Raw genomic sequence first — 17,887 nt, forward strand, 5'->3', positions numbered from 1 at the left:
ATAAAAAGGACTAAAGAAAGTAATCAAACTCAGTAAAAAATATGTTTGATGCGTCGGATTTGATTTATTATGATTTTGAAACCATTTTTAAAGATAGTTTCGTATAATACATCGTTGAAGTTGAAACAAGCCACAGGAAGCTTTGTAAATACAGTGGAATCCTGATATTTGGTATCCTGATTATTCGGATTTCCGGTTAATTCGTACAAATTTGCCGGTCTCCAGAGAGAATTCTGATAAGTGATAATGCATTCAAACCCTTCTGTAATTTGTATTATTTTTATGCTCGATGTCACGGAAAACGTCTTATAATTCATTTTTCTATATTAAAAATCTGCGTTTATAATTCATTCGAGAGGATACCGATTTGTGGGTTACCAACTTGCAAATCTCGAATTCTATTATGCTTTGGAATCCGCTATCATAACTCGGAGGTAGATTGATTTTTTGGCTACAATCTTTTACTTTAGGCCAACGATTTAGATTAAATTTTAGAATGTACGAACGCTCCTCTACGGCGGTATCGAGGCTCTCCCAAAAGCCCGCTTGCTTCAACTTTAGCGAGAGCTCCGCTGATAGAGACTGGGTGTTAAATGAGGTAAGATGGTAGGCCTCTGGGAAGCATTCTTCTTCCTCTTGCCGCATTGTACCTGCCGGAAGTAAGCGTGAATCCGGTGTTAGATTACCCAATGAACCGATATCAGGTATAATATTAACCCAACTCAATAATGCAATCTGCGGAAATTTGCGATGCAGAGGAAAAGGAGCTTGTCTATTGGTATGGAGTCCAGTAGAAGCTTCTTATAGGTGACGTTGTGGTCGTGATGGGTGGGCTCTGACAGCACTTCTCTCGGCCTTGTGAGGGGGAGACATGATCTCAGGCACAGTAATGACAATGGTGAGAGGTTTGTGACTTTCTGCAACGTCCACCGCCTTGCCTTTGCGTTCGAAGACCTAGTCCGTCTAAAAAAGACGGCCGGCAACCTACATCTAATTAGGTCGGCCATACCACAATAAGCAGTAGATTTAGGAGTTTTATCTGGATGCCCAAAATAAAGGGGGCGTTGATATTAGTCTCGAACGAGATTATCACTTCATGGTTGTTTTTCTTTGCTTGCGTATTGCACCTTCACCTATTTGCATTGGTAGGGAGCCTCGACCTGCTAAACAGACATGGTTCACTTTCGGGACCCGACTGTCATCTCGTTCAGCCGTGAGAAAACTATCTTGTCGACCGGTCAGCAGAGCTCGCCGAAGAATATTGACAAGCATGGGCTGTCATAAAAATGCTCTTTTTTCTCGTGAAAGACAAGTTGTTAGCCACATTCCGAAACGGCGTCATTTGATCTGTCTGAAGCTTGAAAATGGATCGACGAGCGTAAGGGACTGCAGGCCCTCATTGTCGCTGAAAGTGGAGGCGACTACGATGCGCTCCAGTACCGCGGCAAATATAGGCATCGTGACAAACGAGGATTTATTATTATGCTGGTGAAGGAGGCACAGGTTGACGCAAATAATAAAGATCTAATAAATCTAATCTAATAAAGTCTTTCATATGTCGCATCATAAACGAGCTTGCAAATGGTCGGAAGTATTTCGATGATTCGATCGATTTCACCACCCCTTCTAGCAATATAGCATTTAGTGAAGTGTCGCCTCTTGTCGGATGAAATGGCTACTTACCGTAAAATGCAAATATGGACTGCTCCTCAAAATGAAAGTGCAATGGTCTGCTGCCTCTATTCATCTGCAAGTCCTGAGAATTTGAGGTGTTTCCCAATGGATGGAAGAAGGTGATGATCGTTAAGGGCTTCCTTGATACCGGTGATGCTCTTCATGCTGCCTTGTCAGAACGTATCCAATTTACCATGGTATCTCTCTTCAAACACGTTGACTACGCTTATAGCAACTGCTTGCAATCTCTTCGAGTCGTAGACCTGGTCCAAATGGCTCTGGATTTGAAGAAGAAGACACATAGGGTCATACTGAAGATCAACACCAACAAAATCAAAGTCCTCAGTCTGATGGTCCATTACCCTCTTCCTATCTCCATAACAACGAATAGAATATCAGCGCATCGATCAATTTGTTTATCTGGGTAACATTGTTTCTACTGTAAAAGACAACTAAACGGAATATAAATTTATCAGCTAACAACCAGCAAATTTTGAAACTTTACTGCTACCAAAACGTCAACAACGCCCCGGATTTGAACTAACTGTACGGATATGGTTTTTGACTATCGAAAGCAGACTGAGATTGGTTCCTAGAGTGTGCACATGGTCTTCGACAACGGCAGCGAGCCCCTTAAAATGCTCGCTTTCTCCAACTTCAGCGGGAATTCCAACGATATAAGTTGAACATTCTGGGCCTATGCGAAGTAAAGTGGCGAGACTCTGGACTCTAATGACAATATGCTATGGTAATTTAATCTGGAAAGCTAAATGATAGCAGACGCGAATTTTGTGTTGAATTTTTTCTGACGACTACCGCAATATGCTCCCTCTTGACCTGGGAGCCGGTTTCTGACAGACTTCTGCTTGCAAGATCTCGGTCCAGGTAAAGAAGCAATAGTGCTATGCACTAATGGAGACTTCTAATATAGTGGAGAAGAATGCTTTTTACGAAACATTGCACGCAGTTCAGGGGAGGCTTCCTAAAGGTGGAATTATGATCGTGGTGGGTGATCTGAATGTCAAGGTTATACAATCCGACTGTGCACATACCGAACGGCATCATAAGATCTGGCTGGCTGGGAATCGTGGAAGCGAATCGATGAACAGAGGTTATTAAGGACTCTATTGACCACTACGTGACGTCCTCAAATTACGATACCATGTGAAATCCCGAGAAGTTAAGCGTAGTGTGCTGTCACGGCGAACAAAGGGAATGCAGTGATTTCAGAAGTGTATCTCGCATCACGGAATAATTTGCGTGCGGTCGCAAACTTTCGATAACCCAATGAAGGACGTTAAAGTTCCAGTTTGGGGGAAGAACATTTCACCATGGTTCTTAACCGTATCACATTCAGTGAAATTCCTCAATCATCCCGGCCATCAATGTACTCAAACGGAACAAAGCCGGGCTCGACAATCAGTGCATATAGGACAGCAGTGAAAGTGAAAGTGCCATCGCGGAAATGATCCCATTGAACCTTTTAGCGAATCAGGAGCACTATTTCTGCTCTAGGTCAATCAAAGGCCCGAAGAGTTGAGCCGTCTGATTCAATTCTTTGCAGAATACGGTGGTTGGAAGTATTCGGCATGTCGAGTCTAAGTAGGCTATCATAGGCAGCCGCCCAGAGATCCTGCCCTAGGATGAATCCTTGTGCTTTGATCTTCCCCCGAGTCTACTTTTGATGAACTTTTCGAGCGCTTTCCCAGCAGTCCCAAACATACAAAGTGGCCGGTGTGAAGACGGCAACTCAAGGTCGCCTCTCCCTTTGTTGATCAGCGCAAGCCTCGCTATTTTCCAACGAGAAGAGAAAGTGCTTTCTTTTAGGCAAGCGTTGAATGCTCCGAACAGTAGGTCTGGCCGATGTTGGAGTACCAGTTTGTATGCCTCTGCTCTCCTCGGCGCTCTCCACACTGCCGTAATCAACCCGTACGGGGTGCGCAGGGAATAGTGTCCGTACAATGCGGTCCATCTATTTGGCTTCATTGAACAGAGTTTCCACAGGTCCTGATTTTTCGGGTTGCCAAATCCCCACGGGTTCCCCATTCACCTCGCCGACCAAGTCTTGATAGCAGCGAACTTTGCTCCTGTTTATTGTACTACAAAATCTTCTTTTGGCTGATCTGTACTCTGTCACTATGGTACATGCCTCCTCCCGATCGTTTAGACGTTGCGTCAAGCAGTGGAGTCTGTGACACTCCTTCCGGGGCTCTGCAATTTCCGTCGTCCACCAATACATAGAAAGCTTGCCACGTCTCGATGCCCTCCTGGTCATGGAAACTCCGAAGGCGTCGTCGCGTTTATGGAAAGTTTGTGTCAACCATTGCAAAGGCAATATATTGATAGTTGCTTGCCGAAAAGTCTTCCAGAACTCGCCACCCATCCATCAGTGATTCCGATGCGAAGATTACATCCGAAATGCTTTCCTCGCAGCCTGGGCGTCGGAACGTTAAGGTGGATCCGGTGTTTAAAACTAGTCTTGTCCTCGCCGCCATTTCGAGAATTCGTTTCTCTCTGGATGCTGGGTGAGGCATGGTTCATTCAAGTGCCCTGGTATTAGAATCACCCGGATCCGTCCTTTTTGCCTATGATAGCGTCCTCCAGAGCATCAAGTCTACGTCAGAAGTCCTACATCGTCTCATTCGGCGTTAAATAAACACTGAAACATGTTACCTCCAAACGCCGTCCCGAGCCCGGATGGCAGCGGTACCTGATATGTCGAGATGCCATGAAGCTGGGTCCCTATTTCGGTACTGCTCACTGATGAGCACTAGATCAGCTTTGATCTACGCAGCGAACTGCGTCAGTAACTCTTGAGCACTCCAATGCATATTAGCCTGTAGGATTCCGGTTATGTTGATCGCGTCCTAACTCTTTTCAGTTCTGCTCTGAAGATCGGACGCCCTCCTAGCCTGCAGTGTGCGCAACGCTTCCCCCAGATACACCACGACCCCTGCATATAACGCAACTCTCCTTTTCGTTGCAGGTTTTCACCTTATGGCTTGCCTGACCGCATGTGCAGTATGTTGCCCTTCTGTCAGCTCCCCGACAGGTTGCAGACGTGTAGCCATAATCCAAATATCTGTAACATTTGGTCGGATCGGTCCGGAGTCATATCCTACATAACACCCAACCGATTCTGATTTTTCCGTTGTTAAGAAGCTTTCTTGCGTATTCTTCCGCAACTTCCACCACAGCGAATTTTTCACCCCGGGAGTTCGTAGAGGTGATAACAATTCGGACATTGGTTACTTCTTCGTCTTCTCCTCTGTCAGGCAGTCTACACAGAACGTACCTTTATCTGTTGTCCTCGGGTCTAGTTCGACCAGAACTCCATTATTCTTCGTTTTCCGAATAGAAGACACTCTAACACTCTAACTTTAGTCATCATTCTAAAGCAGCAGGAAACTGAATGAGAAACATTTACAAGTGCTTCCCAATCAGGACAGGAGATCTTACATCAACTTTACCACCAGTGGATTTCTGGCGGTGTATATGCATATGATATATGCTGGGTCTCTCCAATTTCTTATTTGTTATTACTAAGTTTGTAATATGTATCGAATGTCAAACGAGGTAAATTATTAAGCATTTAATTTTCATTTAAAAAATTATCAAAATACAATATCTGCTCCAACATACAATAAATATTTATTATTAACTCCTACCAAACAGATTATCATGGTATCAACGGAAATGTATCTTTAGATCGCCGTGGAGAGCTGGTCACAACTCCACCAAATAGATATGATTTAACTCTGGGTTCTGATAAGTCATCATCACTATCCCGGTCCGAAGCTGGAACATACGACATCACACAGGCTGAATCACGAAGCAGAAATAACGAAAATATTGCCAACAATAACATGGGTCCTGCAACTAATGGAAATGGGGTACACCATGATGAGGGAGAACCAAAGAAAATACGAGTAAGATTATATACAAGAAATATTTCACAGACCCCAAACTTATTCTGTTCCTTTATTCCAGAAATGGCCAACTGAAAAATCATATTTCCTTGCGAAGGAACTGCTGATGACCGAGAGAACTTACAAGAAAGATTTAGACATTCTCAATCAATCCTTCCACGATCAGCTTACGCCGGATGAGATAGAGAGTCTGCAACCCCTATTTCAGCTGCTCGAAACAATGATTCAACATCATAATGTGTTTTTGCGTGATTTGGAACATCGACTTTTGCTGTGGGAAGGTCGTGGTACGCATGATTCGCATCGTATTGGCGACGTGATGCTACGTAGTATGGCCGTACTACCATTATATGAAGAATATATAGAAAGTCATAGGGAGATATTGGAGCGACTGAATGATATGTTCGAGAATGAAAGTCGTTTCCAACAAACCTATAAAGACTTTGAACAGGAAAAAATTTGTTATTTGCCAATTACATATTTGGTCTTGAAACCGTTGCATAGACTAATGCACTATCAATTGGTGCTAGAAAGTAAGTTTTTGACGATTTTTTATTATTTTCTGTTATTGCAGCAGAATCACCGAAAAGTGGATTGTTTCTGGCTAAGACTGTATTCAGGAAATAATTTTCAATAGATTAGTAAAAAGTCAGCTAAAAATTACGCCTCTTATTTCCGCAGGGCTTACAGATTTCTATTCCGACGAGCACATCGATCGTGCCGACTGCCAAGGTGTGCTGCATATGCTAAATCGAATTACGGACACAGTGCGTAGTGTTCTTCCCGAATCCGAAAACTACGTTCTTCTATGCGAACTTCAACGCGACATTAATGGTTTTGATTCACTCATTCAATCGAATCGTCGTCTAATTAGACAAGGCTGTTTATTAAAGCATTCCAAACGCGGACTGCAACAACGAATGTTCTTCTTATTTTCTGATATTTTACTCTACGGGACCAAGTCGCCAGTGAGTCAAACTTTCCGCGTCTTGGGACATGTACCCGTTAGATCTTTGATCACCGAAAATGCGGAGCATAACACTTTCATCATTTTTGGAGGACATAGTGCAATAACAGTAAGCGCTGGCACGACTGCAGAGAAAACTCTTTGGCTAGCGGAATTAGCCAAAGCATCGGCGGATATTAAATCGAAACCACCGACACAACTTACATTTGGATCATTGAAAAATTGCAGTGAGTACATTGATATGATTTGAAATCATCATGAATTCTTAGCATTGTGGGTTATTGTTTTAATTGTATTCAAATTGTGTTTTGATCGGTGATTTTGAAGAAGTTTTGAAAAACTTTCTTGTTTCTGTTTTTCTTGGACGAGAAAAGGGTGTTGCAGATGTTGCGAACAGAGGTAAAAAGCTGTAGATAGCACGCCTTGCCCTCTTTATTTATGCTGGTCTAGATAAAATGTAGAAGACTAGACTTTCTTTATGTTCAATGCTGTTAGGGTGTGTATTGCTCAATTGCATCAAGCTGTATAGTTTTGGTAGTGAGTCTTCTATCTCGCAATTATTGGAAAGCTTGACATAGTGGCCCCTTTCTCATTCGTAGCAGCTTTCTCTCTAAACTTTTGAGAAATATAGCCGAATTTAAAGTTAAAACTTTTTCAGGTTCATCCGAGGAGGGGCTGGAAACGTGCGGTTTAGCACCACCCCCTCCATTATCGCAACAACAAGCAAACAACAACTTAACGAATGGCGGGGCCAATACGTCGTCAACAAACGAAATGCCAATGCCAGGGACAATAAGCAAAATGCCCCCGTCCAGAAGCAACACAGCGTTACACGTATGCTGGCATCGTGGCGCTACCGTCGGGCTAAGCGACCACCTCGTCGCCGCTGAAAACGAACTCTCTGGCTATTTACTACGGAAATTCAAAAACAGTGCCGGATGGCAGAAGCTTTGGGTTGTTTTCACATCGTTTTGCTTGTACTTCTATAAGAGCTATCAGGACGATTATGCTTTAGCCAGTCTACCTTTGTTGGGATATTCCGTTGGGCCACCTGGCTATCAAGATGCCGTTCAGAAGGAATTTGTCTTTAAACTTTCGTTTAAAAATCACGTTTACTTCTTCAGGGCGGAAAGTGATCACACATATAATAGGTAAATCATATAAGGACTCCCCATCTCTTTGTGAACTCTTCAATGATTTTTTTCGTTTTCAGGTGGCTAGAAGTCTTGCGCAGTACAACTCAGACGCAGGATTTTAAAAATATGATATCATAAAAAGACAAGTTCACGTTCTATTCACAAACACGAAAGCAATTTTAATCACATTTAGCTAAGATATATAGTTCATACTTCGTTGGCTTCCTTTGTTCACAATGCTTCCTTCTTATTAACGTAAAACGGTGTTTTTGTAAATAGTTTCTCCAACAACATTGAAGTTGAGCATTTAATATGAAAACACTTAGTAAATTTATTGACCGGTGGGATGCCGGTAGCGATACGTCGCTATTAATAGTGATGCTATTGATAGTGATACGATATTTAAGTTTCTAGGATGAAAATAAAACGAGCTTCTTTGATATACAATTGTTATAACGGTAACATAGATAATACAAATTTTATAATGATGGCAAAAAGGCAAACTTGTGTTTATTTCTTTCATTTCCTTATAATCTATTCATGTCTCTACATGTATTTATGATAGTATTATATTTCCATATAATTTTCGAAAAATTGTTAAGGGAAATTTATTATAGTAGTGGAATAACATAAACATATTCTAGCGGAAATATATAATTTTTATTAACCATCAAAATATTTTCTGTTTTCATTGTCCAAACCTTACCCCCATCTTCCATGCAAAAACCTTAGCTGCTCTGTCTAAAGATACAGGTGTAGTTGAGATTTTAGTGACTATGAATCAAAATTCAAACTAGATACAATAATCGTGGAGGTGCAGATCATACAGTCAAAGTGCATACTTAAAGCCGCCATCTCCGGTCAGTTACGCCGGAAGAACGCTTGTCAACTATTCTATACTTTGGAATGCTAAAAAAGTCGGGAAACCTGGTATGTATGAAAAGTTGAAAAGTTTTGTGTATTTCTTTTATAAAAACATTTAAGTGGACATTTGCCCCATTAGCACTTAACACGTAATAAATGCATACATTATGTGAGAATATATACGTTCGCGTGATATTGTCATTCAAAGTCTTGAATTTGCACAGAAATGACAAATTTGACCCATTATAACTTTGATAATAATAGTACGATTTCCGCCAAATTTTACTATAGCCTACATTGCTGAAATTTCGTTTCTAAGAATGGGTAGGTTGAAAAAATGATCACTTTCAATCCGCTGCACCCTCATCTTTCCAACAAATAGCTTCGGAAAGTACTGACCGAGAGCTTTCATTGGACATACCACATGACTATATTTGGGGAAAAAAATGTACACCCCCATTTTGCATATGAGGGTATATCGTCTGACTTCTTTAATGACATCACGGAAACTCTCTGAGATGGCAATACCGACACCATATTGGATCCATGGACTACCAAAATAGAGAAGTTTATACCCGCTTTTATCGCATTCGTACCCATCGGGTTTTTCATAGAGTGCAAATATCAATGCACCTTTTCCGAAGGGACACGTATTTGCTGTCCTCGGAATACGTCCTACGTCCTGACACCGCCCATGCGTCAAGCACCCTTGTCCATTTTTCGACAGGATCGGGGCCCGCCTTGCCGCGATCATTTTGTTTCAAACGACATTGGGTGCATCGTCTTTCTCGTCATGTCGCGGGGCCAGCCACCAAGAGAGATCATGTAGGATTTAACATAGTGGAATAACTGTAATTATACTTCATTTATATCTTCCTTTGATCTCAGCATTTTATTTTTTGTTTTCGCTGCGGATGACGCAAAGTACGTTGCTTCAAACCCGCTTCCTCCTTTATCTGCACTTGGGAACATCTTCTTTTTCTTCAGCCTTTGTCCCGTTCACAAGCGGGGTTGGCTCGTCGTGATCGGCTTCGCCATTTGGCTCTATCGAATGCCTGATCTGGGTGCAATCTCGAGGCTTTCAAATCCCCATCTAGCGTATCAAGCCACCGTTGTTTAGGTCTGCCTTTTGGTCGTTTACCATCGACTTCGATGTTCAGACCAATCTTGGCAAGTGAATTCTCGTTTGCACGAATTGCGTGACCATACCATCGAAGACGCCTCTCCCGCAACTTTTCCACGATCGGTGCAACCCCATAACGATCGCGAATATCCTCACTTCGGATGTGATCGAAACGTGCGACGCCACTAGTCCAACATAGCATCTTCGTCTCCATTACCGCAAGACGCCATTGTCTTTTATAGTCGGCCAACACTCAGAACCATAGAGAGCGACTGGACGGACGGCATTGCTGTAAATTTTAGATTTGAGACGTTCGTTGATACGTCGATCACAAAGAACACCAGTTGTGGAACGCCACTTCATCCAGGTTGCGTTAATGCGTGAAGCAATTTCATAACGCAGTTCTCCATTGGCTGATAGCGTTGACCCGAGGTATTTAAATCGCTCAGTACTGGGCAGATCACTGCCACTGACAGTAATTGTGCCTGTTTCATGGGGATCGGTCGTTAAAAATTCAGTTTTGTTTAAATTCAATCTGAGACCGTGTTGCATGAGGCGATCATTCCATTTTTGAACAAGTTGCTCGAGATCATTTTTGCTATCAGATGCTAGGAAAACATCATTTGCATAAAGCAGTGTGTAGGACGCTGGACGTTGGATATCCCGTGTGACGGTGTCCATAATAAGAACAAAGAGGAGTGGTGAGAGGGCGCTTCTTTGATGAGCACCAACAGAGACACGAAACGGTTTTGATACACCCGCCATACTTCGAACTTTAGTTTTCGGATCATGGTAGAGCGATTCAACCCAGCGCACGAGTTTTTCTGGCACGAAGTGTTGTCGTAAAGCATACCAGATGAGTTCGTGCGGTACACGGTCAAACGCTTTCTCAAGATCCAGAAAGGCAATGCAAAGCGGGCGATTCTTCTCACGGTGTTTCTCTATAAGTAATCGCGCAGCGTGTATTGCATCAGTAGTTCCGCAGTTCCTGCCAAATCCGGCTTGATTCACGGTTATTTCAACGATTTCGCGAATACGGTTGTCAAGAATGCGTTCAAAAATCTTCATGGTATGGGAAAGTAACCGGATCGGACGGTAGTTTGAACATTCTGCTGGACTACCTTTCTTTTTCCATATTGGAACAGTGGTACTTTCTTGTCAGTCAGATGGTGTTCTTCCTTCCTGGATAACCCGGTTAAAGAATTCATTGAGCCACAGTGTTGGGTTCCAGCTCTTCGCTTTCCAGAGCTCAGATGCGACGTCAGGTCCTGTTAATTTCCCCGATTTCATTTGTTTTATTGCCTCCTTGACTTCAGTTGCGCTGACTGGTGGAATTAGTCCAAATGTCGGTAATGATTATGGAAGTGGAGGATGAGTAAATTCTTCAGTTGAAATCTGCTCGAAGTATTCTCGCCATTTATCCGTTGCGGCTCGACGGTTGGTAAGCAAAGTACCGTTCTTGTCATTAACGCAACAGAAGTGTTCGATATCATGTGTGCGTTCATTACGGCTTTTAGCAAGTGGATACAGTTCTTTCTCGCCATCCTGAGTGTCCAGTTTATCGTAAAGATTTTTGAAATCGTTCGCTCGGATGACAGCGACCACTTTCTTTGCTTCCCGGTTGGCATTCTTATAAATTTGCTAATTAGCAGGCGTTTTATCGTCGAGAAATTTGTGGTAGAGGCGTTTGTTTTCGCGGATCTTCATTTCAACAACATCATTTCAAAGCCAAGTATCTCGGTTGATGTACCGCTTACCCGGCTTGGTGACCCCGAGGGTGGCAGAGGCCGCTTTGTGGATCGTGTCTTTCATTTGGTTCCATGATTCTTCCACATTCGTAATGGTCGGCAATCGTATGAGTGAGACCGTTTCTTCTTTCTTCTCACCAAATCGCCACCATTTAATGCGCGGCGGGCCAGTGCGTTCCTCACGCTGTTTTATCGGTGGTTTAATTCGCAGGACGGCAATCAGCGGCCGATGTTGAGGTGCGATGGTCTCATAGGGAACGACTTTGCAATCAGTGACAGTGGTAAAATGTTGGCGCCTCACGAGGATATAGTCGATTTGCATTTTACTGTTCCCACTATAAAATGTATTAAGATTGGCACTTGGGAACATCATCCTATGTAAATAACATTGCGTAGTTTCTGAGTTAAACCTAAATAGGTTTCATTTTTTATTTATCAAATTTTTTTTTTTTGAATTATTTTCCTAAAATTTGTTAAAAGAACAGCGTATGTATATTCCAAATTAGCAAAAGTAGGAATTAGCTGGACCAAGATCAGCTGATGAGGTTGGAGTTTGATCAGCTGGATTTGGTGAGGGATATTAAAATTGGACACATTTTAGGATAGTTGATCTTCCTTTAGTTTCGGGAGTAGCAGTTCTGTTGTCGGTACTTGGCTGGAAGTATACCTCCTTTTTATGAATTGTTGCCTGTTGGCCTCACCATCGACTGGCACAATGTAGGGCTTTGTATGAAGTAATTACTAGAAGGCATTCAGAACAACTTGTCTGTGGTGCGTATGGGGTGAAGAAAAGGATCATGTGGACAGCTAAGATATAGTCAGTTTCATTAGCTAGCCATCAGATACGTGAGCTGTCAATAGTCATAGCCATAATAACCGCGTTCGCATATTATCTTTATTAATTTCCCTGGTGTTGGTTGGTTTATATTATCTTATTTTTCTTTCTTATTTATTTTATAATTTTTTTATATTGTGACGCTAATTTTACATGAACTATTGTTTTTACCTTTTGCTTTTATTTTATCATTCTGCTGTTTTTGACTTTGGTTTGAATCGAATATAGTGAATTTCAGCTAATTTCTCTTAATTCGATGACTTCCTTTTTCCTTCCTCCTCTTTAACACCGCAATTCTCACACTAATAAGGGGCATCCTCCAATAGAATGGCCTGTGCCTGCCAAGGCAGGGAGGGAACCTCGAAGGCCGTGCCTCACAATACATTTGAGACAGGAAAAGCATCGATTGAAGATGCGTTCCTTACTGGATCTTCTCTTGCGACCGCGGCACTCGAGTCAAAAGTTTTACGCTACTACGGCATTATTTTATTTTTATTTTCATCTTTCAGTTTTACCTCGGCTGATCTTTCGGTAGGCTCCCGCGAATCCATCCCCTGTTAAAAGGAAAAATGAAGTTTGGTATAATGGCATGTGAGGGATCGAAGTGCTCACATTCCCGAGCCTGGTTATCATAGAGACATGCAAACACGTGTCAACAGAATGCCTCGATGGAATACTCATGTTCCCTCGATGAAAAACACTGCGAAAGAAGGTGAAGTTTCTTGGGAATGAGAACATGAGCGTTGCTATACCACCAAGTGTGAAGATATTCAGAGAAATCAGACGAAAGATAGCGGAAGGTGAGAGCAATCTGATAACCCCGATGAGACCCACACTAGACGCAGCAGATTCTTCAGTTAGCGTCGGTTTTCACATTAGACTACAGTTATGTATATAAACATAGAGGTTAGTAAAATTAACCTACAGCATGCCAAAGGCTCTTCCTTTATATTTTCAGCAAGGCTGGCAAAGTTGCAAGACTGTCCTTATATATTTTTGATAGACGAGCCATACGTTCGTTTTATCAAAATTTCTATTGAATTGGTAAAGGGGATTAGGAACGTCTTCAATGGGATGCGTCCTGATGTCAAAATTGTTAGAGGTAACCATGCTGAAACAACTTTATTTCCAATACCAATTTTGAGGTCAACTTACAATACTAGGTTAATGGCGAGAGAAGAAACGTCAAGTTGTAACCTGATCCTATGGGAGAGAAGGTGGTTAATTTTATTGCTTCAGCTGGTCTGGGTGCACCTCTACGTTTGTGCGGCCAAGAAGAAGTGAAGTAATTGATCTAAGAATCTGCACTACAAAGTTGTTAGAGTTGATAAGTAACTGGCGAGTGCTAGATGAAGTCTTACTCTCAGTTCACCGTTCCTTAGAATTTAGTTTGACTCTTACAGGCGAACAGTCTGTAATGCAAAGTCAAAATTCTAAGAAAATAGAAAAGTCGAAATTCTAGGAAAACGGATTGGACAAAGTTCAATGAACTTGCTGGCGACAAAGTTGAGTTCCCTATTGAAAACTCTGAATCGCACACTTTTAGAGTGCTTTGAAGAGGCATGTCCTACTTCTCGAGGCCAAGGCGGTCACACGGTTCCATGGTGGAACTAAGAACTGCAAAGGCTCAAGAGATCAAGCAGACGTTTGAATCGTGCTTGTAAAAGAAATAAGAATGAAAACTGGTTAAAGTTCCTTGAAAAGGATGAGTAGGCCAAGTTGGACTCTCTTAGAAAACCGGATGGAACTTTCACGAACTCTTGAGTTGAAGGTGAGAACCGCTATACTATCATTTGGATACTCCAAAGCACCTGGCGTGGATGGCATTTATACAGCGATGCTAAAGGAGAATATAGAGTACTTAGAGGGAGTTTCAAGAAATATTTTTTGAGGCTATATGCCTACCTCTTGGCAGAAGGTTAAGGTAGTCTTCATAACTAAGCCTGGGAAAGATGACTATTCAAATCCAAAGAACTTCAGGCAAATCAGGTTAATATTTTCCCTGAAATGCCTGGAGAGACTGGTTGAGCATCAGATTCGTGACAAAGCGCTAAGGTCGCATCCACTAAATGAAAACCAACATGCTTACCAGCGTGGATGGTCCTATGAGTCTGCCCTTCACTCTTTGGCTTCAAAGATAGAGGACGCAACTCTGAAAGGCAATTACGTGCTGGGTGTTACGTGAACATTGGATTGATATTTGACTCTGCCTTTCACACAACCTTATGCCCCAGCCATGGACTTTCAGTAAATCCAAATAAAACTAGAATGGTATTATTTGAGGGGTACAACCCTTCAACTATCCGAAGAAATGAATTACCAGGGAGTTACTCTAGACAAGAACTTTCTTTGGAACAAACATGTACAGGTAAAGATGAATCCAGCACTAACAGCTTATGCGTTGTGTAGGCGGACATTTACCTACCTAGTAATGTGGATAAACGTTGCCATCATGAGGTAGATGTTCGCTTACGCATCTAATATAGTGGGTTAAGTTGAAACGAAAACTATCTACCAGTCACACAGCAAAATACTATGTGTCTGGTTACTACCAGTGCCATGAGCATAATATCCAGTGCAGCTCTAAATGCATTACTCAATTTGCAGCCCTTGGATTTGTTAATTTAGCGCACTGCAATGGGAGCAGCTCATAGACTAACTCGGTTAGACGTAACCCAGACAGTACCACGCATTCCTATAGTTGCGGAAAGAGAATACCGCGAGCGCTAAACAGATCGCAGACAACCCCTTGCAAAACGAACTGGGGAAAAAACGAAAGGAGGAAGGGGAATTTGAACGAGACTCATTCAGGTACTCTCCAGGGCTCAAAAGAAGACGATGTAGTGGGAAAAGAGACGACAACATGCCGCGTCACCATAAAAACCTCTGCTTAAAATTAAGGACACGAAAGACGGAGCACCAAAAGGAGGAGAACTAGACGAAGTAGGATTGGACTGCCAGCTCTGCTGACGGAAGGCAAAACTTTTGCGGAAGTCCTCAGTGAACTCCATTGTCTTCCAATTCAAAAAGGAAAGGTGGTGGAGTCCTCGTCGAATTAGGCCCGAGGACAACAAATAAAGTTACGTTCTGTGAAACAGTCAAGGAGCTTCTAGGAGGGAAGGCTTTGGTTTCCAAGCTTGGAAACCACATGCTCTTTTGAAATCCGAGACCTTGACTGCCGCACCGAAAAGAACGAGATAGAAGTAACGATTAGACGTGAATGCCCAGATTGTTATCACCTCCGCAAACTCCCCAGGCCTCTCGCTGAAGGAAGTTAATATATATATACTACTATATGAATCCGGGCCATCCAAATTAAATGTTACAGATGTTTGCGTTATGGGCACACGTTTGCAACTTGTCGGGGAACTGACAGAAGGGAAATGCGGTCAGCCAGGCTATAAAGCGAACACCTGCAACGGAAAGGAGAGTTGCATTCTATGCAGGGACCGTGGCGCGTCTGATGAGAACGTTAAGCACACCGCGGGCTCGGGGCGGTGTCTAGCTTCTTGGCAGCCTGACATATTAGGTACCGCTGCTATTTGGGTTGGGGGTGGCACTTTCGTTAGGGTTTCTGCCCAAGGCCAGGGGACCGTTTTGTCTGGATTCGCTGTTTGGGTTTAACGTTTTTCAGTGTCTATCTAACACTGAATGAGACGATATCGGACTTTTCACGCAGACTTGATGCTCTTGAGGGGCGGATCCTGGTCAGGGGTAACTTCAATGCAAGGGCACTTGAATGGAGCATGCTGTGGCGCAGCGGGATTAGCAACATTCGAAATTTATTTCGTTGTTGTTGATTCGACTGACAAATGTCACCGCCGGTGTTCTCCGTGGCGTAGTAGGCCTTACTAATTTTGAATTGTAAATAAAATACTTAAATATGAAAAAGAAATAATTGAAGTTAGTAAGCTGCGAACCACTTTTGATTCAAAGCTGAGCTTTTTTGAGCAAATCGAACCAGTAAAGAACAAGGCTGTAGTTCGAGTTTCGGTGTTCAGTAGCTTAATGGCCAATATTGGGGGTCCTACGACTAACAGGCGACGTCTCCTGATGAGCTCAACGTAGTCTGTCCTGCTCTACGGCGCTGAGGTATGGGCTGACGCTCTTGGCAAGGAGGTATGTCATAAGCATCTGGCGCAAGTACAGAGACGGACGGCGCCTGTCAACCGCACTGTCTCTGAAACGGCCGTGGTGGTGATCGCGGGAGTGACCCGCATTGCCCTTCTTGCTAAGGCGCGCAAAAGAGGTGGTTGCTCGTGAAGAACGGTAACGCATCCTACATCAGTGGCAACTCTCTTGGCATAATGAAACTATAGGCAGAAGGACTGCCGGCAACTTAGGTGCGTGGCTGAATCGAAAGCATGGTGAGATTGACTATTTCCTTTCCCAGTTCTTAAGTGGGCACGGAGGTGTGGACGACGCCCACCATATCTTTTTTTCTTGTCAAAGTTGAGATGAGATTCGTCAGCAGCTCTATTTACAGACAGGGGATCTCTCTCCAGACAACGTTGTCGAAGAAATATTGAGGAGCGCTGACAGGTTGAGCCGTGTTGTCCATTACGTTTGGGTCCTTCTCGTTGCAAAGAAAATAGGGACCCTTTCGTTGATGAAAGGAAGAGTTCGGGGGCAAGCCCGAAGTAATATGACAAACGGTTCCAGGCTAGCTCTCTGACGATGGGAAGGTGTTTAGTTGGTAGTCCAATGATTTACCGTTGCGGGAGTTCAAGACTCTGTGCGTAAATAGAATTCACCTACTCTACCCCCAAAAAAACACCGATAGCTAAACAACAGAACAGGGCTCTGGAGCAAGAGTCTAGCTACTAAGCGCACTAAACTTTTCCTATCAGAACCAAACAAACATGATGCATAGTTTATCCTGTCGAAAAGAAGGAAAGGTTGCAGAAGTATTGTGGGCATTCTGACTGGTCATAATTCTGTAGCTGAACATGTGAAGAATAGGAATAGGAATTTTCCAAGATGATACGCGTCCATCCCTTTTCTACGTGAGTGCCCCGGCTATGGACATATCAGGCATCCGATTTTTGGTGCTGTTGTGCTCCAATTGCAACGGGCATTCACTAACGGAAATCCTGCGATATATAAACTGGTATTCCGTTAGACAGGGGAATCAAGTACAATGCACCATTAGGGTCTGAGTTTTCAGAGGCTGCCTTTCCCCCCATGTCATGCATAGACACAAGCACATCAGCAGATATGAAACAGCTGGGCGCATTGCAGGGAACCAGTAAACAAGAGTCGAGGTGAACTATACAACGGTACATATAGCCATCTAGATGAGGCTAATAGGTGTACAGAAAACGCGAGAAGCGAACAAATTGTGAATATAACTGCATCTGATGCCCAATCAATAGAGTCGAACAGAAAAAGTTCGATGCAAAATTATGGTAGCTGGCGGAAAGAGAAGTCACGGAAAAGCCGAAGCAATTTTCGAGCCTTTACTCAACTCCTACGATTGAGGAACCGTGCTATAAATATCTTGCTCAGTTGATCGAAGAAACTTTTCGACAAAAATTATTCCAAATTCTCCTATGGAAAAAAGTTGACTTGGAGATTATCGTCTCTTGATCAGGTACTCATGCAACTCAGT

General features: G+C 42.9%; 1 protein-coding gene across 3 annotated transcripts in view; it reads left to right on the forward strand.

The window, feature by feature from the left end:
- Positions 1–8,391, forward strand: part of LOC119659323 (FERM, ARHGEF and pleckstrin domain-containing protein 1-like) — a 215,551-nt gene extending 207,160 nt beyond the window's left edge. For all 3 annotated transcript variants that reach the window (XM_038067347.1, XM_038067350.1, XM_038067348.1), the window contains 5 exons: positions 5,350–5,603; positions 5,665–6,136; positions 6,285–6,797; positions 7,229–7,721; positions 7,784–8,391. In XM_038067347.1, the coding sequence (XP_037923275.1) occupies positions 5,350–5,603; positions 5,665–6,136; positions 6,285–6,797; positions 7,229–7,721; positions 7,784–7,844 (1,793 nt within the window). In that variant the 3' untranslated portion in view covers positions 7,845–8,391. The remainder of the gene's footprint in view (positions 1–5,349; positions 5,604–5,664; positions 6,137–6,284; positions 6,798–7,228; positions 7,722–7,783) is intronic.
- Positions 8,392–17,887: the final 9,496 nt, after the last annotated feature.

Source organism: Hermetia illucens, chromosome 6, assembly GCF_905115235.1.
Source record: "Hermetia illucens chromosome 6, iHerIll2.2.curated.20191125, whole genome shotgun sequence".
Lineage (NCBI taxonomy): Eukaryota > Metazoa > Arthropoda > Insecta > Diptera > Stratiomyidae > Hermetia > Hermetia illucens.